General features: G+C 37.7%; 1 protein-coding gene across 2 annotated transcripts in view; it reads left to right on the forward strand.

Annotated features, from left to right (window-relative positions):
* slc35b3 (solute carrier family 35 member B3) overlaps window positions 1-25,103 on the forward strand; it is a 70,329-nt gene extending 45,226 nt beyond the window's left edge. The window contains exons 5-9 of one of the 2 annotated variants that reach the window (XM_069920850.1): window positions 4,727-4,824; window positions 12,546-12,638; window positions 20,335-20,446; window positions 22,140-22,209; window positions 23,724-25,103. In XM_069920850.1, the coding sequence (XP_069776951.1) occupies window positions 4,727-4,824; window positions 12,546-12,638; window positions 20,335-20,446; window positions 22,140-22,209; window positions 23,724-23,871 (521 nt within the window). In that variant the 3' untranslated portion in view covers window positions 23,872-25,103. The remainder of the gene's footprint in view (window positions 1-4,726; window positions 4,825-12,545; window positions 12,639-20,334; window positions 20,447-22,139; window positions 22,210-23,723) is intronic. The other variant, XM_069920852.1, reaches the window with a different exon arrangement.
* Window positions 25,104-25,772: the final 669 nt, after the last annotated feature.

Genomic DNA, 25,772 nt, shown 5'->3' on the forward strand with positions numbered 1-25,772 from the left:
CTTTAGGCAGTCCTTGTACCTCTTCTTTGGTGCACCTCTGTCTCAGTGGCCAGTGGAGTGCTCGCCATATATCACGAACTTGGGAAGGCGATGGTCCTCCATTCTGGAGACGTGACCTACCCAGCGCAGTTGGATCTTCAGCAGCATGGATTCGATGCTGTCGGCCTCTGCCATCTCGAGTACTTCGATGTTGGTGATGAAGTCGCTCCAATGAATGTTGAGGATGGAGCGGAGACAACGCTGATGGAAGCGTTCTAGGAGCCGTTGGTGATGCCAGTAGAGGACCCATGATTCGGAGCCGAACAGGAGTGTGGGTATAACAACGGCTCTGTATACACTAATCTTTGTGAGGTTTTTCAGTTGGTTGTTTTTCCAGACTCTTTTGTGTAGTCTTACAAAGGCGCTATTTGCCTTGGCGAGTCTGTTGTCTATCTCGTTGTCGATCCTTGCATCCGATTAAATGGTGCAGCCGAGATAGGTAAACTGGTTGACCGTTTTGAGTTTTGTGTGCCCGATGGAGATGTGGGGGGGCTGGTAGTCATGGTGAGGAGCTGGCCGATGGAGGACCTCAGTTTTCTTCAGGCTAACTTCCAGGCCAAACATTTTGGCAGTTTCCGCAAAACAGGACGTCAAGTGCTGAAGAGCTGGCTCTGAATGGGCAACTAAAGCGGCATCATCTTCAAAGAGTAGTTCACGGACAAGTTGCTCTTGTGTCTTGGTGTGAGCTTGCAGGCACCTCAGATTGAAGAGACTGCCATCCGTGCGGTACCGGATGTAAACAGCGTCTTCATTGTTGAGGTCTTTCATGGCTTGTTTCAGCATCATGCTGAAGAAGATTGAAAAGAGGGTTGGTGCGAGAACGCAGCCTAGCTTCACGCCATTGTTAATGGAGAAGGGTTCAGAGAGCTCATTGCTGTATCTGACCCGACCTTGTTGGTTTTCGTGCAGTTGGATAACCATGTTGAGGAACTTTGGGGGGCATCCGAGGCGCTCTAGTATTTGCCAAAGCCCTTTCCTACTCACGGTCTCGAAGGCTTTGGTGAGGTCAACAAAGGTGATGTTTTGTTCTTTGCACTTTTCTTGGAGCTGTCTGAGGGCAAAGACCATGTCAGTAGTTCCTCTGTTTGCGCGAAAGCCGCACTGTGATTCTGAGATAACATTTTCAGTGACACTAGGTATTATTCTATTTAGGAGAATCCTAGCGAAGATTTTGCTTGCAATGGAGAGCAGCGTGATTCCTCTGTAGTTTGAGCAGTCTGATTTCTCGCCTTTGTTTTTGTACAGGGTGATGATGATGGCATCACGAAGGTCCTGAGGCAGCTTTCCTTGGTCCCAGCAGAGCTTGAAAAACTCATGCAGTTTGGCATGCAGTTTTGCCGCCAGCCTTCCAGACCTCTGGGGGGGATTCCATCCATACCTGCTGCTTTGCCACTTTTCAGTTGTTCAATTGCCTAGACTGCCATACTGCAATCCACTGAAGAGGTACAGGGCTTCTCCTCCAGGAAAAACAAGGACTGGTTCGACGAAAACAACCAGGAAATCCAGGAGCTGCTGGCAAAGAAGCGAGCTGCCCACCAGGCTCACCTTGCAAAGCCGTCCTGGCCAGAGAAGAAATGAGCCTTCCGTTGCGCATGCAGCCATCTTCAGCGCAAACTCCAGGAGATCCAAAATGAGTGGTGGACTAGCCTCGCCAAACGAACCCAGCTCAGCGTGGACATTGGCGACTTCAGGGGTTTTTACGAGGCTCTAAAGGCTGTGTATGGCCCCTCACCCCAAGTCCAAAGCCCGCTGCGCAGCTCAGACGGCAAAGTCCTCCTCATCGACAAGATCTCCATCCTCAACTGATGGTCAGAACACTTCCAATCTCTTTTCAGTGCCAACCGCTCAGTCCAAGAATCCGCCCTGCTCCAGCGCCCTCAACAGCCCTTAAGGCTAGAGCTGGATGAGGTCCTCACCCGGGAAGAGACATATAAGGCACACCACTGTACTGCCTTGTTAATCAGCCAGTCTACACCTGCTTTAAGTGGAAGAGAGGATAAAAGCATGTGTAGGAAATGGGTCAGATGTATTTGAGAATCCTATCAACTATGATCTAAAGAAATGAATGTTTAAGGGAAAAGGATGACCTTTTGGAAGCACTGCTGTGGTGAGTTGATCAACAGCAGATATGACATAACTGGAGAAACTTTAAATTGAAATTTAACTTTTTTAAATTCAGACATACAACATGTTAACAGGCCATTTTGGCCCACCAGTCATTGCCACCCAATTAACCTACACTCCCGGTACATTTCGAACAGTGGAAGGAAACTAGAGCACCTGGGGAAAACCCTTGCAGACATGGGGAGAACGTACAAACTCCTTATAGGCAACGTGGTATTCGAACCCTGGTCCCAATCGCTGGTGCTGTACAGTCATTGCACTAACCACTACGCCAACCGTGCCTCCCCAATAATAAATTCTGAGAGAAGTTGAGAGAATGGAATGTAGTCCTTGCAGGAAGAAGGATACAAAGAGGATTCTGGGCTTCTCATGCATATTAGTCAAATAGCAAACCCCAAGGTGGAGGTACAAAAGGAAAGAGACAAATATGGACCATGTGAAAATGAGAGTAGGCTAGATGTTGGCAGAAGAGGTAGTAACATTTCTAAGTTCTGTACAAATAAATGGATCAGTACCCTTGCAATCATCATTGTGCTAGAGGAAATAATTGAGGGATGAAACCTCAGTGGGACAGAAACAAGGATGATTGCATATATTCCACAAAGCAACAGACACAACTTAGGTTTGTTCAAGATTCTATTTATTATTATAGTAATAAAACAGTGTCATATTACATAAAATTTATTTTTCCTTGCTGCAAAGCATACAGATTTGCCACCGGTAGGAATTGCCTAAGTGCCTATTACAGTCTTGCACTCAGACTTGCAGTCAGAGAGAGAGAAGCAAAAGAGGGTCCCTCCAGAGTCACCAAGTGCCCGTAGATTCTCTTCCAGTGCTTCAACAGCCACACAGAGTCCAGAGCAAACCAGTGGCAATCCGAGCTCCAGATCCGAACCTCCAACATGGTCAGGATCCCTTAAGTGTCCTCAGCACCTGCTCGCATCCCAGTTCCAATACCTGATAGCCCTCCAGTCAGTACGAGCCAGTCTCCAGCAGTCCGCAGCCCAGTCCAAGTCTCTCAACAGCAGTCTCCAGCAGCCCACAGCGTCCACTGGTCCCTCTGCCACAGAGCCCCCTCACTGGTTCACTGCCGTGGTCACCATCCCCACGGGTCGTCTCCTCTGCTTCTTCTCAGAATGTGATTTTTCTGTCCTCTGGTGCCCTGCTCAAGTCCTCTGCTTACCCGAAGTCTGCAGCCCTTCGTGGCTGTTGCCAATTAATACATGCCATCATCTTGGGAGCAGACCCACGGTCGCGGGATTTAAATTAAAACCACCATTGGGTCCTTCAACGGCTGCTTAAAGCCCAGGTGGAACCGACAGCACTCGAATGGGTGGCTGCACCCCGCTCTGCATCTCCTCTCCCTCACTCTCCGCGGGTCTGCACCAGTGACAGCGCTGCAGGGGGTCCAGCAACGTCACCATCATTTTGTGTGTTCCCGTAACTATACATTTGATTGGTATAAAAAAAGCAATGAGTGAAGTTAAAGGAAAAGTTGTTCAATGACAAGCAATTTGAACCAGGCAAATGAAGCTGATTTGAGTAATGGGACTGTTTGGGTCTCTGTTCAAAAAGAACTGAAAGGTAGTCAGAATAATCTGGATCAGAGTGGAGTTTTGGTGAAACCAAACCAGTTGGGACCATGAAAATGGAAATTGTCAAACAGGTGCGGGACATCTGATGTGTCGTGAATGTAGGTGAAGAGGAACTGTATAAGGGGAGAAAAAAATAAAGTCAAGGCAGGAAGATGATGAAACATGTGTTTACCAGATCTTGGGAGGAGGCACATATGGAATATGTAAGCCTGGGAGCTATGAGGCTACAGACGAAAGACTTCTACTTCGTCCTTGGGTGTTTCAACCAAAAGACTATCAGGCTTTTGACTCACAGATTGTTATTGATTTAATTTATTTTGGACAACTGTACTGTTTAGTTTGTCCCACAGTGACTGATTGGAAGGGTGACCATTATCATTTAAGTCATCTAGATACTCTTTGTCTCAATCAGATCATCCATCCTTCCCTTTTCTCTGCAACTTTAAAATATATTTTTTCTCAATTTTCCAGTTCTGATCAAAGCCATTTATTTGAAACATTAGTTGTTTCTTTCTCATGGTTGTTTATTGAGTTGCTGAGTATCTCCAGATTTTTTTGTTATTTTTTCATGAATCTATACAGGTTAATTAGTTTAGTGTCGAAGTGTGCAGTTTTTTCCATGAATATGACATAATTTTTAAACCTGTCTGTTCACGTTTATTCCCACAGCCAAGGATGCTAATTTAGCTGGACTATTTGCAGGCAATTTAGCCTGACCGAATATTAAATGCAAAATTAAATTAAAATTCTAAGTTGCATAAACATTATAAAGTCTGTTTTCGACATACTGAAAAGCATTGGTCCTGTCAATGAAGATGAGATGTATTAATACTTTCAGCTATTGCTCCAAACTGTTGCAATCTTGAAAAACTTGATCAAGTCATTCTTATGGCTTTTAATATCAGAAATTAAAAGATGCTCATCATACTTCTTTTGACATGGTCATTTTGGAAATCTGTGTTCTCTAGGAATAGCACTTATATCAATGGCGCTCTGTGCAGATGCAGCTATTGGAAATGTACAAGAGAAAGCAATGAAATTGCATAATGGTTCAAATTCAGAAATGGTAAGTAATTTCAATCACTTCTTTATTGTCCTGTTATATCAGTAGCTTTATAAAAGAATTGCAGTGCATATCAGTTTCAACTTTAATGAAATATTATTAAACTTGTATTCTGCACTTTGTTTTCTGACTAGGATGTGTAATTTAAAGCTGAAACACCCAGTTGGTTAGTTTTTAAAATCACGTTGTTGCATAATTCCCATTTTTTTCTCTGAAGAATTGTCTTTTTAGCTTATGATGTACAATTGAATATGTACATTCCATTAATAAGCTATAGTTCTATGAATGTTAATCACTGGATCAGTTTTTGCAGGGAATTGTTGGCAAACAGTCAAAAATTAATTGACAGTAACCATATTACAACTTATCTCAAGAAGTCTGTTACTTCATCGTCTGCTGTGTTTTGATGCTAGCCTCTTTGTGAAATTGTGTGTGGAGATGGAACTTGATCAAAATGCCCACTATTCATCTTGTGCCACTGAAGAATCCTCTATCAAGAAAATGAAAGGGCAACTGATCTTGCTCTCTTGTTTTCAATGAAAAATTAAGCCTGTGGGTCCTAGTTAAGGTTGTTAATACAAGAAGGCATGTAAACCAGTTTCCAATATAAAAATGATCTTTAATTTTCTTGTGTTTTTTAATAGATTTTGGGCAATGTAAATGAAAGTCAAAAAAGAGCACTATTTTTGTACCATTTTAGCCAATTTTCCCAGTTCATGCTGAAATTGATAATGTCACTTTCAATGCAGCATTCCCTATTGATGTGTTTGTTACAGGTCGTATCTTTGTTGGTTAACTCTTAAAGGGCCATGCCACATTACCAGCATTACTCCTACTGCTGCAAGGAAGCTTTTGAATGAATGAATATTGCAATAATGAGAGTGAGCTAAGGGAGTATCCCCAGGGTACTGAGAGATTTAGACAAGCTTGGGAAAAGCAGTGACAGCAGCTATGGTCTGTAATAGGATGGATAATTGTGGGCAGTCTGGTTGCTACAACATAGGAAGGATATGATTAGGCTGGAGAGAGTGCTAGGAGATTCACCAAAGGTTGCCTGGATTGAATGGCTTTAGTTATTATAGAGAGAGTCGATAGACTGGGCTTGTTTTCCCTGGATCAAAGTAGTATACTTTGGTATTATGTATAAAGATCATGAGGGGCATAGATAAAGTATACAGCCAAAATCTTTTTTCCATGATAAGTTTATCATTAACAATGTGGAGCAAGAGATTGAAATGAGATCTTAGAGTAAGTTTTTTTTTTACACAGTGGTTGATATCTGGAACATGCTGTCAGAGAATGTAGAACCAGATGCAATTACTACATTTAAGAAGCATTTTAATGGACACTTATATAGACAAGACATAGAAGGATATAGTCCTAACATGGCAAATGGGATTAGTGTAGTTATGCAAAAAACGTTAGCATGAACATGGTGAGAGAAAGGACCCATTTCTGTTCGATGACTCTGACCAAGAGAATCCAGATAACAGAAATGCTGCAAGTAGCTAACGCCAGAAACTGTCGAGTGACAATCCTGATAGAAAATTGTCAAGGAGTTCGCTGATTACATGTAGTCAGGTAAATCCCTTGATGCAGCCATATGCCTGTGTTTGTTCCTATAGGATAAAGGGAAAGAAGATTTGGCCATGGAGTGAGCAGCTGTTATCAGTAAATTGAAAAATGTGATATAGGTCTGCAGCAGACCATCTTGGTCTGATTTTGAAGCTTAGGAGCTAATTACTCCATGAGCAAACCATTCAAGGGGAAAAGTGAGGTTACCGGTATATTTGAAGTTGTGGGATATCAGAATTTTCAAAAGGAACAAAAAAGACTGAGTGCTGTCCCTTTCAGTGTACCATTTTGGGAAAATGGGGTTATGCTGTTAATAAATAAGAATGATTGTTTATCAGACTAGTGAGGTTAAACATCTCATTGCAGATAAATTTGTGTTTGCCTCCTGTTATGCATTTGGTGGAGAATTGTGTAAGAAAAGTGCATATTTTGGAAAATGAAAATCCTGCTGAGAAACGTCAAGATAAATTTCCATACTGGTACTGAGGCACCCAGTAATAAGCACTAAATTGCCCTACTCCAACCTAACTTAATTTTCAATAAAAAACACATTTTTTTGAGTTGTCTGAATGAATCTCTAGTTCCACATTGATCATTTAGCTATTTTTTTCTTAAAGGAGCATTTTTAAACACTTCTGAGCTTATCCTTAAAACTTTTTGACATGGGTACATCAGAGGACCAGATTTCTGGTATGATTTCCATTTTCAGCTTCAGAGATCTTTAATGGTTTTATTATGCATGATTAGGCTTTCTTAATTACAAAATACATGTAATCAATTAAGAGCCTTTTAAAAGTGAGATAGCGAGAATTCAGGGCCAGTATGCTCCTATTAAAGAGAAAGTCAAGGTTGCTAGGACACTGGGAATCTGATTGAAAAGTGATATTAAACTCTGATCAGGATTTTTTAAAAGGAAGCATATGTCAGCTATTGACAACCAGAATCAAACAAACCCTTTTTTGGAAGCAGAGGAGATCCAAGAATAGGCAAGAAGGAAATTAGGAGGGCAAAAAGAGGATGTGAAATATCCTTAATACACAAAAGATGATTAAGAAGAGAATATGTCCCGTTAAGGATCAATGTTAGGTCAATACTTTTCTGTATTTGTCGTGGAGAAGGTCATGAAAACTGATGAGTTGAGGGAAAAGAACAGTGGTATGCATAATCAGCTATGAAAGAGGATACGTTGGCTTGAGCACATTGAAAGTGAATAGATCCATGGAACCTGACCTATGTATTGGAGGATACTGTATGTTAGGAAGCAAAAGAAGAAATTGTTGGAGCCACAACAGAGATTTTTCCATCCTGTTAACCACTGGCAGGATACTGGAAGATTGGAAGGTGGCTAATATTGTGCATTTATTCAAGAAGGGCTGCAAGGACAAGTCAGGAAACTACAAAATGATTAGCAAGTTTGCAGATAACATCAAAATTGGTAGTGTAGTGAAGAGTGAAAAAGGTTGTCTTAGGCTACAAGATCAACTGGGAAAGTATGCAAAGGAATGACAGATTGGATTCAACTAAAACGAGCATAAAGTGATGCATTTTGGCAAGTTAAACTGGGACAGGATATACACGATAGGATATACACAATAAATGGCAGAGCTCAAGCGAGTAATGCCGAACAGAGTTCCCAAGATACAAGCGCATAGTTTACTGAAAGTGGTGACACACAAAAGCAAGGTAGAGAAGAAGGCGTATGGTACAAAAGCTTTCCTTGATCAGGACATTGGATGCAAGAGGTGGGATGGCATGTAACAAACTTAAAAGGCATTTGAAGTGGCTAGAAAAGGTTGAAGAGATCTAAGCCAAATGGGGCAAACCCAGGTCCATTGGTGACAATGGACTGTATGACTCAGACTGAGGGACATATAACCTCTCTGCTGTAATAAATACCTGCTATTCAGAACTAGCTATCTGTAGCCCGTACAGTTTCAAAATTGCCAAGGAATATTCTATTCATTAAAAACTAGAACAAATCCAATACAATAGTGTTGCTTCTTATTCAGCAAAGTTGTGCAAGGTGTTTTTGACTATGCTATCAGTGGTAATTACTTCCTCATGGTCTATTCATCAAGGCTCATTTTGGCTTTCACCTAGACTGCTCTGCTCCAGACTTTGTCATGCTATTAATCTAGACATATACGAGAGAGCTGAATTCAAGAGGTGAGGTGAGATTGACTGCTTTAGACATCAAGGCCATGTTTGGCAAGAGTGGATCAAGGACCTCTGGTTTTAAAACTGATCAATGAGAATCAAGGGGAAAGCATTCCCAATGGTTGGAGCCATATTTTGCAGAAAGGAAGATGGTTATGGTTGTTGGTGATCGGTCATCCCAATCCAAGGACATCACAGAAGAATTCCTTGGGCAGTTTTCCTGGAACTATTTTCAGTTGATTCATCAGTGATATTGGTAATGGTGCTGATGACTGCATTATAATCAATTCCATTCTCAGCTCCACACCAAATGAAGTAAACAACATTCAGGCACGAATACAGTGCAGCAACTTTCGAACAGCTTGAGATCATCCAAGATAAAGCAATGTGCTTGAATGGTACCCCATCTATCACCCAAAATCTTCATTTTTCCATAATTGCACACCCAGACCATAGTAAGTGCCATCTACAAAATCTGCTGCAGTTGTTGACATTCGCAGTGATTAATCTGATAGCACCTCCCAAACCTGTGACCATTGCAAAAACAATAACTGGTTTCAGGTTCATGAGAACACCATCCCCCTCCAAGGTGCAATCCATGCTGACCTGGAATTTTTTTGCAGTTCCTTGATCACTGCTGAATCTAAATCCTGAAACTTCTTCTCCAACATAAGGGTTGGAAGAAGTTTACCAGAAGGGCTGCAACAGTTCAAGGAAGAAGCTCATCAACATGTTTTCACTGTTGGTTAGAAATGACCAAAAACAGTTGGTCAAGCCAGGAAAGTACAGGTCTTTTAAAATCAATAATTAAAAAGTTAAATTGAGTTGACCAGAGTTGTACCATCAAAATCTGAGATCAGCCTTGAATATAGCTATTACAAGTTTCAAAGTAAATTTTTTACAGATTGTGGAAATGTGAAATAAAAACAAGAGATGATAGAAATGCTTAACAGGTCGGGCAACAACTGTAAAGGGGGAAGCAGTTAATGTTTCAGATTGATGTCTCATCGGCATTTAAAAAGGTTAAAAATTGCAGCGCCATAGCACAGTCAACATTACTGACGCCTAATAATTTTGTGTGTGGAGCTTTCCCTTAGGTGCTGGAGTTTCCTCCCATTATCCCAAAAACTTGCGAGATGGTCACTTAATTAGGGACTCTAGATTGCCCCTCGTATAGGTGAGTGGTAGGTGAATCAGAGTAGAGTCGATGGGCATTTGAAAGCAAAATATGAGAGGGAATGGGATTTTAATGGGAAAAGTAGACTAAGTGAGAATTACACAATATGATCAAATATGATATTCCTTGGAATATGTTATTTTGTTATTTTCAGCTAAGAGCCTATTTAAGAAAGAAATTAGGATCTGATATGGTTTTAGAAGATCTTTCAAATTTGGAGCAAATTGTAATTGATGGAATGACTAAAAAATTGATTTCAATAGTGTATATTTTGTTACAAGAACAAACACCTAAAGTAGGTTTGTTTAATTCAAAAGAAAGATGGGAAGAAGATCTAAACATGATAAAAGATCAATAGGTCTGGCAAAATCTACGCAAAGAAGTTATGTCTAATACTATTCATGTAAGATATAGATGACTTCATTATAATTTTTTACATGAATTGTTTATCACACCTCAGAAACTGAATAGATGGAGATCGAATTTATCAGATCAATGTTTTAGATGTGGAAAAGAAATTGGACACTTTTTTTTCATTCTGCATAGTCTTGTTTGAAGGTTCATTCTTTTTTGGGTTTCTGTTAGAACGTTTTTACAATTAATAATTTTCTGTGAAATCCTGAATTATTGTTGTTAAGAAATTTTGAAAGTATTACTCCTAAATTACTTTTGTCAGATTCTCAATTAAAATTTCAGTTAGCCTTAGTAATAGCAAGGAAATGTATTGCTGTTGCATGGAAATCTGATGAATCATTAACATTAGAAAGATGGCATGCAGAGATTCAAAGTTGTATTCCTTTCGGGAAAAAATTACATAACTTAAAGGGTAAATATTCCTTATTTCTACAAATTTGGAGCCCATATGCTAGAATTATGAAATTTAAATTATTATTTTTTTAATCCTCCTGATCAGTGAAGTTTTTCCTGAATGAATAATAGCTTTATGATATTTTTGGGATCCTTGAGTGTCATCTGATACAATCCAAATCAATATGCAGTAGTGTTATTATGTATTTTAGTTATGGGATTAGATTAGGTTTTGGGGGGGGGGGGCCGGCGGTAGGGTTTTAGGCCTTTAGTTTTGTTTCTTTTTAGTTTTTAGATTTTTTTCTCCTTTTTTATGTTTTCAGCATATATCTGTTAATATTGTGATTATTATCGTTTGGTTTTATTATCTTATAAATGTTGATTAAATAAAATATTCAAAAAAAGAATTAAACTTTATTTGTGTATGTTGCTGAGTAATGGAGGAAGGTCAGAGAGAACAAAAGAAAATGTTTGTGCAAGGGTGGAGTCTAGGAGAGACTGAATGACGTGATGTTGATTCAATTGAATGATTTATTGTGATATGTTCTAAGATATAGTGAGGAATTTTGTTTTGTGTTTCTTTACAAAATATAGCAGGAAGTGCAAGAATTAAAATCTAGTGTTACAAAAAAATATGCAAGGTCAAATTTCACAAAAGACAAATGTGCAGTATATAATGTTAAAGATAAAAATGCGGTTAAACAACCCAAGGCATTTTCTTATACTAATGGGAGATCCATTCAAGAGTTTATCACAGCTGAAAGAAGTGTTAAAGATGTAAATGGGAGGAAATAATTGAAGTCTGAAAACCAGAGAGTCAAAGGCTAATTCCTGGAATGTGAGATACAGGACTCCAGTAACTAATTATTTGAAATTGTAGCATTTTATTTTGAGTTCTGCATACTGGCATGTTTATCCATAACAATTTTATTGCTTTCTCCCCCAGCGCCCAAATTATACCTGTTGAATGCCAGTCTTGGACTTGATTCTGAATTTGCCGCTCTCCTCTAACACTAACCCACAATCATCAATGCCCACCTCTTCTAAAATGCCTGTTTCCATTGGGTAACTTTAACCCACCTCTTCTTCTCACTAACAACAAAGACATTGCACAAGATCAATTGGGCCAGCAGCTATTGACTCCCAGAAATAAAATTCTCATTTGTATCAAGCAACTGAAGTTTTCAGAAGGGACCAATGGTAGTAACCATAATTACATCAAAACCATAATGCACTGTTGCAAAAACACCAGAACTTCAGGGTGCAGGTATCGTATATGCCAACGTACAAGGCAATTCATGTATAAGGCATCCCCCTGAATTTCCACCTAAATTGTAGGTTTTGAGCAATACTCACTGAATAAGACTACCCCAAGTCTGGCACTTACCGCGCTGACCAGTGGAGTGATGTTGCTAGGCATATTATATTAATTCACAATATTTTAAAAGCAAATTACCCAGTAAAGGTTTAAATTTTATTAGCATATTTTAAAATACCCCATTGTTGGCTCCTTTAACAGGCCATTTAAAGCCTGTACTGAGCTGATGGCAGTGGGACTGAGCGGATGGACCCCACAAGGTAGTGCTGCAACTTTGCTTTTAAGGTTAGCATGTTACACATGGCGAGGGGGAGTGCTGAGACTTTGCTGTTAAAATTCTTATACTTGCTGTATAAGATGACCCTGCTTTTGGGTTAACATTTTTAATGTTCAGGCCCATCTTGTACATCAGTCCATTTGGTCATTTAAGATGTGATCTACCAGTTAAGCATAAATGTGTTCTATTAGTCATTTTATTCGTCAAAGTTCTATCCAAAATATTGTCCCTTGTATTTCTCAAGTAGCTCTTCCCAATATAGCTTTCCTGTACTTTTTTGCAATTTGACTTTATGGCCTCACACTTATCACTTGCACTGTTCTTTGGTTTATATACCAGTGTATGTAACTTCTTTCTTATTGTACAGCTGTGCATCCAGGATTGTTAATATACATGTTTTCTTTTGCTCCTAGGTTTTGTATTCCTATTCAATAGGTTTTCTGTATATATTAATGGGTTTGTTTTGTACCTATGGACTGGGCCCCGCTTTTGTCTTTTGTTCCAGGGTAAGTGTGCTTGGCTATATATATATATATGTGTCTGCCTTTAAACCCAAGTTTTTTTTTAAATGCAATGTTTATGTTCATCTGATTGAATACGCACAGTTACAGGAACAGGACTGCTCTACCCATCTCACATTTAAAGAACTTTGTGTTTCCATTCCAACATGTTTATTTTGGCTTACTTCTATGCAATATAATCATTGAGTTGGATTATGGATATTAGTTTTTGTTTAATTAGAATACATTTGTTTTGCTTTCTTTTCCCAGTTTCTGGTATTTAGAAACTCCCTACAGAGAGGATTGATGCACCATGGATAAAACTTGACAGAACAAGTGAATGTTTGAATTAGTTAAATTAATTGAACCAGTGATGCAGTGTTTTTCCCCCTTCAATGTCCTTCTAATTAACTCTCCTTTCTTCTGGTGGGCAAGCAGAGTTTTAAAGACTTTACATTTCTCCATTACTTTGCCAAACTGACCATATTAAACATACGAAACTTGGAGGTGTGTTTGGGGGGGGGGGGGGGGGAGATTTTCAGTTTGGAAACGATAATTGCCCTCGTACGTCCTTGTGCACAAATAAATAAACAGAATGGAAATTATTGTTGGTACATACAGATAGATCGTGCCGCCTTGTCTCCGTGTTTAATTCTGGTTCTGAACCATTGTTGAGAACTCTTGCATAGTATATTATGAGCCCCCATTAATATTTAAATTCAGATTAGGAATGCTTGTTCATGCAATGAAACCTTTAATGTTAGATTTTAGTGAGGGGTAGATTTGAGCTCAGACTAACCAGTGTGCAAACTAAGTTTAAATTAAAAAGGAAAATACTGCAGATGTTGGATACTCTTCTATGATATTTATTTCTGCAAAAAAGTTTCCTTTTTTGTGAAACTGCATATACCAATATTTTAAAAAAAACAATTTTTACATTTTCAAAAGAATAGATGTGTTTTAGTAATCTGTAATGCAAATGCAGTTTGCAGTCATTAAACAAAAGTAAATCCATAAGTTGAGATTTTAGATGACAGCATTCTGAAATTTGTTCACTTTTAGTGTAGAACTAACCTCCTATTCCTGTTCTCCTTTTCATGGTGTACAGAAATATAGATTATAAAAACTTGATTCTGAGTATCAAGTCTCTTAGCCTCTAAGTATTAAGTTTTTTGCATATACAGTATAGCAAAGGTTTTTTAAACAGCTCTGAAGATACCACAGGCAATTATTTCAAAGTAATTGGGTGAGGAGATTTGAGCTCTGATTTTGAAATTTAAGAAGTTCCCAAATTCTGCTATGGTTCTCATCAGAGTAATTTAAAAATAAATATCTGTCCTTGCTGAAGTCAAGTTAAGTTTATTGTCATCTGATTGAACACATACAACCTGATAAAACAGTGTTTTCCGGTCCAAGGTGCAAAAACATATAGACATACAACCAGATACAGACAAATAATACTTATGCAGGACAAGTATTATATCTATAAAAATAAATAAATATTGTTTTATAGAAACCAAGAGTCTCAGATGTTTAGTGTGCGCCGTTCCTTTGGTCATTCAGCATTTTCACTGCCTTTAGGGTAAAAACCTGTTCCTCAGCCTGGTGGTGCTGGCTCTGATCCTCCTGTATATATTCCCCGAAGGGAGCAGCTGAAAAATGCTGTGTATAGGGTGGAGGGGATACTCAATAATTTTGCATGCTCTCTTCCGACAGCGATCACGTCAGTGGAGGGGAGGGGGCTCCATTGATCCTCTCTACCACCCTTAAGATCCTGTGGATTGACCGCCGATCCATTTCTCTGCAACAACCGTACCACACTGTGACGCAGCCAGCCAGGATGCTCTCGATAGAGCTCCTATAGAAGGTTGACATAATGATAACCAGTAGCTTTACCTGTTTCAATTTTTCAGTAAGTGCTTTTGCACCTTCCTGACAAGTGAGGAGATGTTGAGTGTCCACGATAGGTCTCTAGTTAAGTGAACTCCAAGAAGCTTGGTGCTCCCCACTATCTCTACTACAGAGTTGTTGATGTGTACTGGAGGGTAATTGTTCCTGGTCCTCCTAAAGTCCATGATCATCTCCTTCATCTTGTCCATGTTGAGACTCCAGTGTCATTCTCCAGGTGGACTAGGACAATGTGAAGCGACAGAGCTATAGCATCATCTGTGGAATGGTTTCTTCTATAGGAAAATTGCAATGGATCCAATGTCCCTGCGAGTTCTGCTTTGATGTTTTCCATCACCAGATACTCAAAGTATTTCATAATAATAGGGGTCAGTGCCACAGGGCAGTAGTCATTGGGCCCTGTTATTGTCGCCCTCTTGGGTACCGGGATGATGGTGGCTGTCTTCAACCCTGCGGCAATGATGGACTGCTGCAGTGAGGTGTTGAAGATGTCCGTGAAAATCTGTCAGTTGGTCTGTGCAGACCATCAGTACCCGACCAGGTATGTTGTCTGGTCCCACCACCTTGTGTGGGTTCACCTTGGATAGGGTTCCCTTCACCTCAGCTGCAGCTATGCAGAGGGCCCAGCCCATTCATTGGTCCAAATGTTCCTGACATTTTTCATTTCTACAGTAGTAATATTCAAATGTATAGTACTAATCTGATTTAACCATACATATTTTTTAAATTATCTGATAAAGACAAACTGAAATATGGAGCCTGTTTCATTCCAGCATTGTCACTTTTGTACAACTGGTTCCTCTTATATCATTTTCCTCTTGCATGAAGGTGATGTTTCTCATGTATTGAACATCATTCTATTTTGTAATGACTATAGAATGTAATATTCTGCTCTATTAATGCTACTGGTACAAGTTTCAGCATGGCTATTTACATGTTAACAGTGTCTAGCAGTTGTTTAATTTTAGTGTAATTTCATACATCTGTGAACTTTTTAATAAAGATTTATATTTGTATGTTTCCTTTCAAATTATGTATGTATGGTAGTTTTTCTATCAGCCAACTCACTTGGCACTATTTCGGACATTAAATCAACTATGTTTATGATTCGTAACAATCAAGTTTTACTCTAAGTAAAACAGAAAATGCTGGAAGCACTCAACCTGTGGAAAGAGAAACAGTTAAACTTTTCAGGTCGAATGCCCTTTGTCAGAACTGGGAAAAAGAAAACCAGTTGGTTTAATTAGAGAGAGGAAAGGGGAGGGATAGATAGGACCAAGGGAATATCTCTGATAGAATAAGGCCAGGGTTGCCATGGGATAACTTATAAATTAGGTCACCTGGTTTAATCATTAAATAAAAACTGTTGGGCTTGTCTTGCAGCTTTCTATTTTGCAACTTTCTATCTTGCAACTTACATGTTCCTTTGTGTTCACTCTCTGTAACGTATCCTTATTTCATATACAGTGCCCTCCATAATGTTTGGGACAAGACACTTCTATTTTTCCCTTTGATTACAAATTTAAATCTGTGGAGCACAGGGGTAAACAAACAATTCACACATGATTAAAGTGTACATTCCAGATTTTATTCAAAGTTAATTGTATTCATTTTGGTTTGACCATGTAGAAATAACAGCACTTTTTAAATATAGTTCCCCAATTTAAGGGCACCATAATGTTTGCTTGGCTTCATAGCTGTTGTGATTCAGTGCTTCATTGGTGCAGGTATAAAAGAGCTAGGCTTGCTGCTAAGTTTTTGGTCACCTTTGGAGACTGTAAATGCCATTTTTCCATGAGGACCAGAGTTGTGCAAATGAAAGTCAAGGAAGCCATTATAGGGTTGAAAAACAAGAATAAAATGGTAAGAGATATTGCCCAAACCTTAAGATTACCAAAATCTGTTTGGAACATCATAAAGAAGAAAGTGTGTACTGGTGAGCTCAGTAATCGCTAAGAGGCTGGTATTCCAAGGCAGACCTCCCACTGCTGATGACCGAAGAATTCTCATCACAATGAATCCCCAAAAGCCTGTCCGACAGATCAGAAACACCCTTCAGGAGGCAGGTATGGATGTGTCAAAGACTGCTGACCGCAGAAGACTTCATGAGCAGAAATGCAGAGGCATTTGTTCTTGCCATCACTCTGACAGGTTAATCTTGGCCACATCTGTCAATAAGACCTTTTTCCAGGATTGTGTTTGCTCTTTTAAATATTGGCAAACTGTAATCTGGCCATCGTGTTACTGTGTAACATGCAAACCTCTAATTAGCCACAGTAACACGATGGCCAGATTACAGTTTGCCAATATTTAAAAGAGCAAACACAATCCTGGAAAAAGGTCTTATTGACAGATGTGGCCAAGATTAACCTGTCAGAGTGATGGCAAGAACAAAGTGTGGAGGTATACAGGAACTACTCAAGATCCAAAGCATACTACCTCATCTGTAAAATGTAGGAGTATTAAGGCCTGCAAACTTATGGATGCCACAGGTACTGGCGCACTTCAATGAGGATGTAACTGCTGATGGCAGTAGCGAATGAATTCTGAGGTGTGTAGAAACATCTTATCTGCTCAAGTTCAAACAATTACCTCCAAACTCTTTTAGACAGCACTTCATCCCACAGCAAGACAGTGGTCCAAACCATATTGCAAAAGCAACAAAGGAGTTTTTCAAACCCAAAAACTGGAAAGTTCTTGAATGGCCAAGTCAGTCAACCAATCTAAATCCAATTGAGCATACCTTCCATGTGCTGAAGAGAAAACTTAACAGGACAAGCCCCTGAAACAAGCAGGAGCAGAAGTTGGCTCCAGTAGAGGCCTGGCGGAGCATCACCGGAGAAGATGCTCAGCACCAAGTGATGTCTATAAATTACAGGCTTTAAGCAGTCATTGCATTGCAAGAGATTTGCAACAAAGTGCTGAACATGACTAATATACATACCATTACTATGTCCCAAATATTATGGTGCCCTGAACTGAGGGGACTATGTATTTTTTTAAAATGCTGTAATTTCTTCATGGTCAAACCAAAATGTACACAAATATCCTTTAATAAAATCGGGAATGAGCACTTTATTCACGTGAATTGTTTGGTTACAAATTTAAAACTGGACCACAGAGGCAAATCTAGGAAAATGTTTTTGTCCCAAACATTATGGAGGGCACTGTATCTTGTGCTGTTTTGTTCAGTTTATATCTCTCTAAATACCCCCATTAATGTCCCATCCAGATGATCTAATTTACAGATTATCGCACACAGATTAGCCTTGACTTTGCCTTATCAGAGGAACTCCCTTCCATTCATCTCACCCTATCCTGTCTGCAATTTAAACTTGTAAATTGTTTCTCTCATTTCCAGTTCTGATGAAGGGACTTCAACGTGAATCACTCTGATTCTCTTTCTGCAGATGCTGTCTGATCTTCTGAGTGTTACAGCATTTTCTGTTTTTATTTCAGATTTCCAGCATCTGCAGTTTTTGATTTTCAAATACTAGGTAAGTGTCTTTATCACTCTGCTTGAAAGCTAGGAAGAATAGGAGTGCTTCCTCTCAACCTGCCCACCCCATCCAGCCCATAACCCATTGAATGTGTTCTATCTTGAACCCGATTAATGATACTATTACACAATCTTGATTCCATACCCTCTCACACACAACTAACAATAATGTAGTTGCAGGTTTCACAAATACTTTTGCATGGCTTCTGCGTAATTAATGTCCATTCCTCTTTTAAAGCACAACTTAAAATCCATAACTTTCAATAGAATCTATTTAACAGTAATGCACCTGTATGTGTGTTTTTGTGTATGTATATGTGTGTATGTATGTATATATATGTGTGTGTGTGTGTGTGTGTGTGTGTGTGTATATGTATGTATATATATGTGTGTGTATGTGTGTGTGTATATATGTGTGTGTATGTATATATATGTGTGTGTGTATATATATATATATATATGTTTGTGTATGTATATATGTATGTGTGTGTGTGTATGTATATATATGTGTGTGTGTGTGTGTGTGTATATATTAGAGAAAAAATAAATATTTTTTGCATTAAATTGCTAAGTTGAAATAAGACCTCTACATCTCAAATCTTTGGTAAATTCTTGCCAGTTTCAACAAAATAAAATGACCACTTATCTTCTTTCCTACTCATTGAACTGCTGTATGATTACATGATAACCTTGCCCCTGCAAACTGGATATTTATAGTTGTTCAGTTGTATCTTTATTTTTGTAATTTGTGATAGATAGCACTGTTATAACAGTTTTTTCTTGCTCTACATGAAAACTTTTTCTTTTTCAGATTGTTTTTGTTCTGCTCAGTTATATAAAGAACTTTATTTTGTTTAGTTCATTTCATATCCCTTTGCATAATGGGTGTCCATGCAGAAATATTGTGCAGTTTGAAGAGAGCATGAATAAACTTGACTACATCACTCATTTACATTTCGTACACATCTTTGCCCTTTGACAATGATAGATTTATTCCTCCTGTCTGAAACATTTTTATGAATTTGTGATGAGGTGTTTGTGTTGAGTATTTCAAGATGACTTAAAGTCAAGCTTTAGAAATGCTTGTAGCTTTCTATTATTTTAAACCTTATGAATTTGGCTTTCTCCATGTGACGGTGAAGACTTCAGCATCAATTAGTCTGCATTGCTCAGGTTCATTAAACAATTGGGGGGCACGGGCTTATGGACTGGAAGGGCCTGTTCCCATGCTGTATCTCGACATTTAAATTGGCACATTCTTGTCAAGAGATAACGTCACTTTCACTATGGCTAAGTAACAGTGGGATGAGAAAAATATATTACTGACATAAATGTGGATTGTAATTGAAAAGTTATAATTTCCCAAAGTTGTCCCAGCTTACTCACTTCAGTTTTAATAGATCCAAAGAAGATGATGGACATGCAGTTTACTCTGGGAGGTGGGTTAGCCATTTTAATTTTGTAGTGATCTTTCTTGCCTCTTATTGATCTTTTCTTTCAAAGTTAACTTTGTCCATCCATTGTTCCCTGCCTTTCAGTTAAAAGGAGGTCGGAGCTACTTCATATGAAAATCAGTGCTTTAGCAGCTGTGATTAAGAGTCATGGGTGCAAGGCATGCTTCTCCACTAGCCCACCAAGTATACTTTCTGTCATCTCAGTATAATCTGTCAGAACCCACTGCAAAATGTTCATAATCAGTTTTGGAATACAACCTAACCACGATCAAAATATCTATTCCTGATGACTGAAATTCCTAATCTCAAAGGAGGTGGTTTTAAAGTTCTTTGGTAGTCCCAAGTGTTCAACATGCAAATTTACAGTCAAGTAGTTTATTGAAGTTCATCCAGAAAAGGGGACACTGAATGTCTTCATCCTTTGGACTCGCCCTCTCCCACCACACCCTCCAGTTTACAGTTCTATCCTACCCAAACTGTCCTCCCTTGTTCCTCCTCTGAATTGATAAATCCTGTTTTGTCACTCCATTAAATTCAAGAACCTCTGTACAGTTTCTTTTTTTTTTTAAAACTCTGATATCCTACTATTCATAACCATCAAGACTTGATACCAATTAATCACTAATTACTAATTTGTCTAGTATTTTGTTTTCATTGTGAAGAGAAAGAATGAATACTCATTGACTAAGTTTGGAAATGTTACTCTGGCCTAGACTTATTTTATTAGCTTTCAGTTTGCTTAATGGGCAGGGTTAATGCACAGTATAACATTATAGAAAACACTGTGTAGTTTGGAATGATTGATGACATGTAATATTTGGTTTCCATATTTGTTTTGCAGCATCCAATGCAGACATATGGATATGCATTTATGTTTTCATTGACAGGATATTTTGGAATTTCCTTTGTATTAGCCTTGATAAAGCTCTTTGGTGCATTAGTTGCTGTAACAGGTAATATGAATTTCATCTTGGTTTTCATTATTAAAATTTATTCTTATTACAAATTGGTTGAAAATATAAGGTTGAAATCTGCCAGCCTGCTGTAATCTTAAATCAAAGCTTTCAAAACTAAAATTTCAAAATTTCTTTCTTTAGTTTATGCATGCAAACTGACCATCATGGGGAAAATAGATCAAAATCAGCAAATAAAACACAGACCAGTTTCTTTTAAGCGATTAAAGTCACAAAATAATGCTGGCTTATTATAAATGTAGCAGTTCAAAGACTGGGTCTGGCAGCCAGTAAACAATTTTTGTGTTTATTTTTCACCAAGATGGAAAATGATCATCTGCATATTTCATAATTGTATCTGCTCTTCACAATGTGAATGACCTTGTGGAAAAAAAATAAAATCCACTCCATCTAAGGCCCCACTATGTCTAGCAATATGTACCTGGAATGTATGGTCCCAGATGTGGCCAGTTACTGATTACTCACTCATAAATTTGACACTTATTCATCAGTGTAACAGTCTGCTCCAAGTTCCTTATCTCCTTCTCAATACTATTTAGTTCTGACCTTGTATCCACCAATGAGTGATTGTTGGTTCCTATTATCACTAAATATTTTAGAAGGAAACTGACACTACTTAAAAGCGAATTTATTGAGAAGCCTATTTGCCTGAAAAATAAACATTGGAGTGGTGAGGAAAGTTAACTTTTTTTGTTTCCCACATGTGGCTACATTGGAAGTTACTCGTATAAATGTAACCTCAAGGAGTTAACACCTGGAGAAGTAACTCATGTTGACCATATTGTTCATGAAAATTGAATAGTTTATTGCCATGTATACCAAGATGCTATGCAAAGCTTCGTTTTACATGCTATCCAAGAAAGTCAACCAGTGCAATAGCGCAATAATAAAACTAAGTGCAGCATATAGTGTTACAATAAGTCAACCTTCTCCCCAATAGTGTGAACTATTAATATGTTGAACCCTAAATCCTTTATTCTATGTTTGAGATTGGTAGAGTTGATTTATGCAAGTTTGAAAATTGTGAAGTATTCTTAGCTATTGAGAAGGTGATTCTTTAATTCAAGATAATCCTGTGAGGCTTTTTTTTATTGGAAAAAGTGAATTTTGAATCTAAATCACCCATATACTCTTTTATCTGTGAATCAAAATATATTTGCTGAATCACATGTAAGCTCAGTCACATCTTTTGTCTGTAACAGTCAGCTAAGATCCTGCTCAGGTGGAATAGCTCTCTTGAAGAAGAGCAAGAGAATTATTCCCAGTATTTCTCTCTCAATTAACAACAGTAGAGTGATGTATCTCTGTCTATCACATTCTCCGTGCAGCCAATTTGTAGTTTTACAGTAGTGATTACACTTCAGCGAATGCTTTGGGAGATCATGCAAGCCATTTCATTCATTAGCTATTTGTGCTTCTTTAATCATTCAGTCGAATACTGATCTGCACAGTAGAGAGTTTGTTCTAATTTATCCCTTTATATCTTCTGTTGTAAACTGTATGCACAGATTTTTTTTTCAGTAAAATGTGATGTATCAGATTACTTAATTATAATTATAAATGGATTGTTATTCCTGGAGAAGCATTCTGAATGTTGCTTTTTTTTAATTCAATGGCTTAGAAAGTTCTATATATTTAATGGAGGTGAACATCTATATTTATTTATTTGTAGTAACCACTGGAAGAAAAGCAATGACAATTGGCCTTTCGTTTCTCTTCTTTTCAAAGCCTTTTACCTTTCAGTAAGTAAATCTTCATGTACAAAAATGGCAGGTGCAATGTGAGTCCTTGGAAGTGGTAAAGTAGTCTGATATCAAAGCTGATGTTCTTCCACGTTGTTTAAGTAACCCAGATAAGGTTGAGTGGTTTTAGTCAAGCAAGGAGTGGCATGGCTTACATGATCACTTTTTTTTCTTCCATAGTTCTGCTTTATTAATTTTGCCAAATCTCTTAATGAAGTCATTTATTCTCCTTCAAAACCACCCAAAGCGTCTTACACTAGAAACCTTTTGCAAATTTGCCTTGAGGATGAACATGTTGCACCTTGGCCACTGACTGCACCTAATTCAAAACTTGTCCTATGGTGGTTAACTCTGTTTCATATTTAGATAGTTTTGTCAATTTAATTATTTTTTTCTCCCAAAGTAAAAGCAATCTTACAAGCTTACCTGTTCTGCTAACTTTAATTATTGATGCAAGGAATAAATTTTGTTGCTCATATTGGAAGCAAACTTAATCTCATGACCAATAGCTCACACCATTTAGGATTTGCATTTTGTCACTTGTTAAACAACACCCAGTATATTATTTTTAATTTAATTGATATAAAGATACAGAACAGTTATTGGCCCTTCCAGTGACTAATTCACTTACTAACTCCCTCCATTCACCTTTGGAGCATGGGAGGAAACCATAGCACCCAGAAGCAACCCATGTAGACACAGTGGAGAATGTACAAACTCCTTACAGACCAGTGGATTCAAACTCAGGCCACTGACACTCGAATGGCATAGTACTAACCACTACCTGGATTGGTAAATTTAATGGTAAAGGTTTCATTATTGTCACGTATTACTACATTCAGAATATTAAATACATGAAATTCTTTAACTCTGTCCATAAGGAAGACAGAATTGCCATTTTATCCAGTGCTCCTCACAGAAATAAGCCCCCAGTGAAGAACAAACTTGTGACCCCTGGTTTACAAGATCAGTGCTCTAACCACTGAGCTATCAGAGCATGGCAACTCCTGAGCTGATATAATTGGCAGATTATATTATTACTACTGTTACTATAATGTCCCTCTTTTGGTTTATGTCTCCCATGTTAATTTATGTTAAATATTTGGAATTGTATTTCTCTATCATTCTCGGGGCACCAAAAAAATACACGGTGGTAGTTTGTCTATGCAACAGCTCAGGATTTAATTTGTAAGTTAGACTAGGAGCAGAAAATGTGGTTCATTGGCATTTAGAATATTTTCCTCCTGAACTTAACATTTACTTAGCTTCCTTTTTGATTTTTTTTTTCTCTCATTCAATTCCATTTGCTTTGGGGTGCTTAGGATAAGCTTAAAATTGGGTTAATTTAATTTTTATTACTATCATGTTTAAAAACAATAAGTTTGAAGGTTGTTCTGAGAAGTAAAACCAAGTTCATTTTTGATGCAAATTTTAAGTGTGGTCGTAGTTTCAAAACTCTGGTAGATCATGAGAAATCTTACATTACTAATTGTATTTTTTTCTCTCTCTTCAAGCTATTTATGGTCAGGTCTTCTGGTCCTCATTGGAATCTTCTTAAATATTTACAGCAAAAATAAGGACAGAATTAGGCTGTCCTCACTGCCTGATCTTTGGAATAAATTCCAGAAAAACCAAGTGAGCTCAATGTCACAAATGGTGTAGAGTCCACAGTAACTTTTGTTTCTCCAGAATCCATTGAACAAAGGAAGGCAGCATTGATTGGCCTTGAGAGGACATTCTGCTGAAGTGCACTTGTGATGTCTGCCTGTTCCTTGTGTAACCAATAACTATAGATGTATGATAAAGCATATTTGATCAAGCAAAATTGGGGAAAATATGAATAATACAAATGTGGTAAAAGGGAACAATGCAAGGCTTGGGCAATGTTTTCCTTTATTATCACAATAATTACTTATTAATAATGCATAGAAAATTCCAGATTTATGAATTACAATTCCTTCATGGTCCCTCTGTACTTTGGTCTTGGTTTGAATTCTGAGCAGTGACCTGTGGTTTTTAAGTTTTATAAATGAATCAAATGTGTTTTGCTTTTCCTTTTATTCAATTGAAATTACAAATTGAGATCAATTATAGCCAAATAAATGTGTGCTGTTTTTCTTAAATCACGTGGATGCACCAGTTTAAATGATGTAATTGTAGTCTGGTAATATTTATAGTTATTTATCACGATTGTGCAATTTTATATCTTTCAAGTATTTTTGATGCAACTTGATCGACTGAGTTCCTAAGTCAATCCACAGCAAGAGTGGGGTATGCATTGGGAAAAGGTGCATTAAACAATACAGTAGTGATGAGATATATCATGGAACTTTCATTATTGTTCTATTTCCATTGCAACAAAGATGACATTGAGACATGACCGTACATTGCCAGAGTATGTTTTATCACTCAGTGCCTCAGACTGAGTCTACTGTTAACTTTTTTTAAGGAGCATGAAAAAAGTCAAAAGACCAGGAAAGTCCAAGCACTTTTCACTGGTCCCCAAACAATCCCAACTTTCCTTTATGATCTTCACATCATTCCATTTTTGCGCATCTTTTTAATCTTTAATTATGTTTTGAAATTAACGTGTATTTTCAACATGTTGGAGTTGAGATATATTTTATTACAAAAAGAAACTAAGTAAAGCATATTGCTAAAATGCAGTTTGTTTTTCCTCAGACATGCAAGTTTATAGAAAAAAAATGACATTCATTTCGTCATAAATGTTTATGTGGCAGATGTTTTTAATGCAGGATATGAATGGGTTTATGTATCAGAGGGTTTAAAATGTTGATGAAATTCTTCAGTGAGTGGATCTTTAACAATGACTATATAATGTGGTATTTGTGGATAATATACAATTACACATAATTAAATTATATCTTTGTGAATGTTGCTGCATTTTAAGTATTTGCAGTATGGATTGAATTCAGTGGACTATATCTGTGGCAATCCTGCATTCTGACTGGCTGACAATTTAACAGGAATGTCCATTAAATATCTATTTTTGCATTTTAGAACTTAATCCAAAGATGGCAAATTCATGTGTCAGGAAAATGTCTAAATATAAAAGTTGCATTACTGATGTAAAGGCATTTTGTTTCCATCCGTTGTGATAGGAAAGTTCAGGTGCAAATTTGCACTGGGTAAGCTTCACAAATATGCCTTATTCCACACTATAGTAAGAATAATTATATTTCTATCTTTTTAAAAATATATATTTTTAGCCTTTTGACTAATTTTCTTGGGGGGGGGGGGGGGAAATAAAAATTTAGATGTGGCATTTATTCAATTTCCAGTAATATTAGAGCACTTTTTTAAGTTTTGTATTTTTTAAGATACCTTTCATATAAATTTTCATAATCATCCATGATCCTCAAATAACATGTTAATCACTGATCAATTTTATAAAAGAAGAGTTATTTGCATCTCCTATTCCTACTGCTCACATTGAAGATTGTCACAGTTTTCAGCTTGTAGTTGCTCCCTGGATCATTTTACCAAAGCCGATTACATCCTTAGAAGCTAAATAATCAAAACAACTGAACTTGGAATAACTT

Source organism: Narcine bancroftii, chromosome 2 (assembly GCF_036971445.1).
Source record: "Narcine bancroftii isolate sNarBan1 chromosome 2, sNarBan1.hap1, whole genome shotgun sequence".
Taxonomy (NCBI): Eukaryota; Metazoa; Chordata; class Chondrichthyes; order Torpediniformes; family Narcinidae; genus Narcine; species Narcine bancroftii.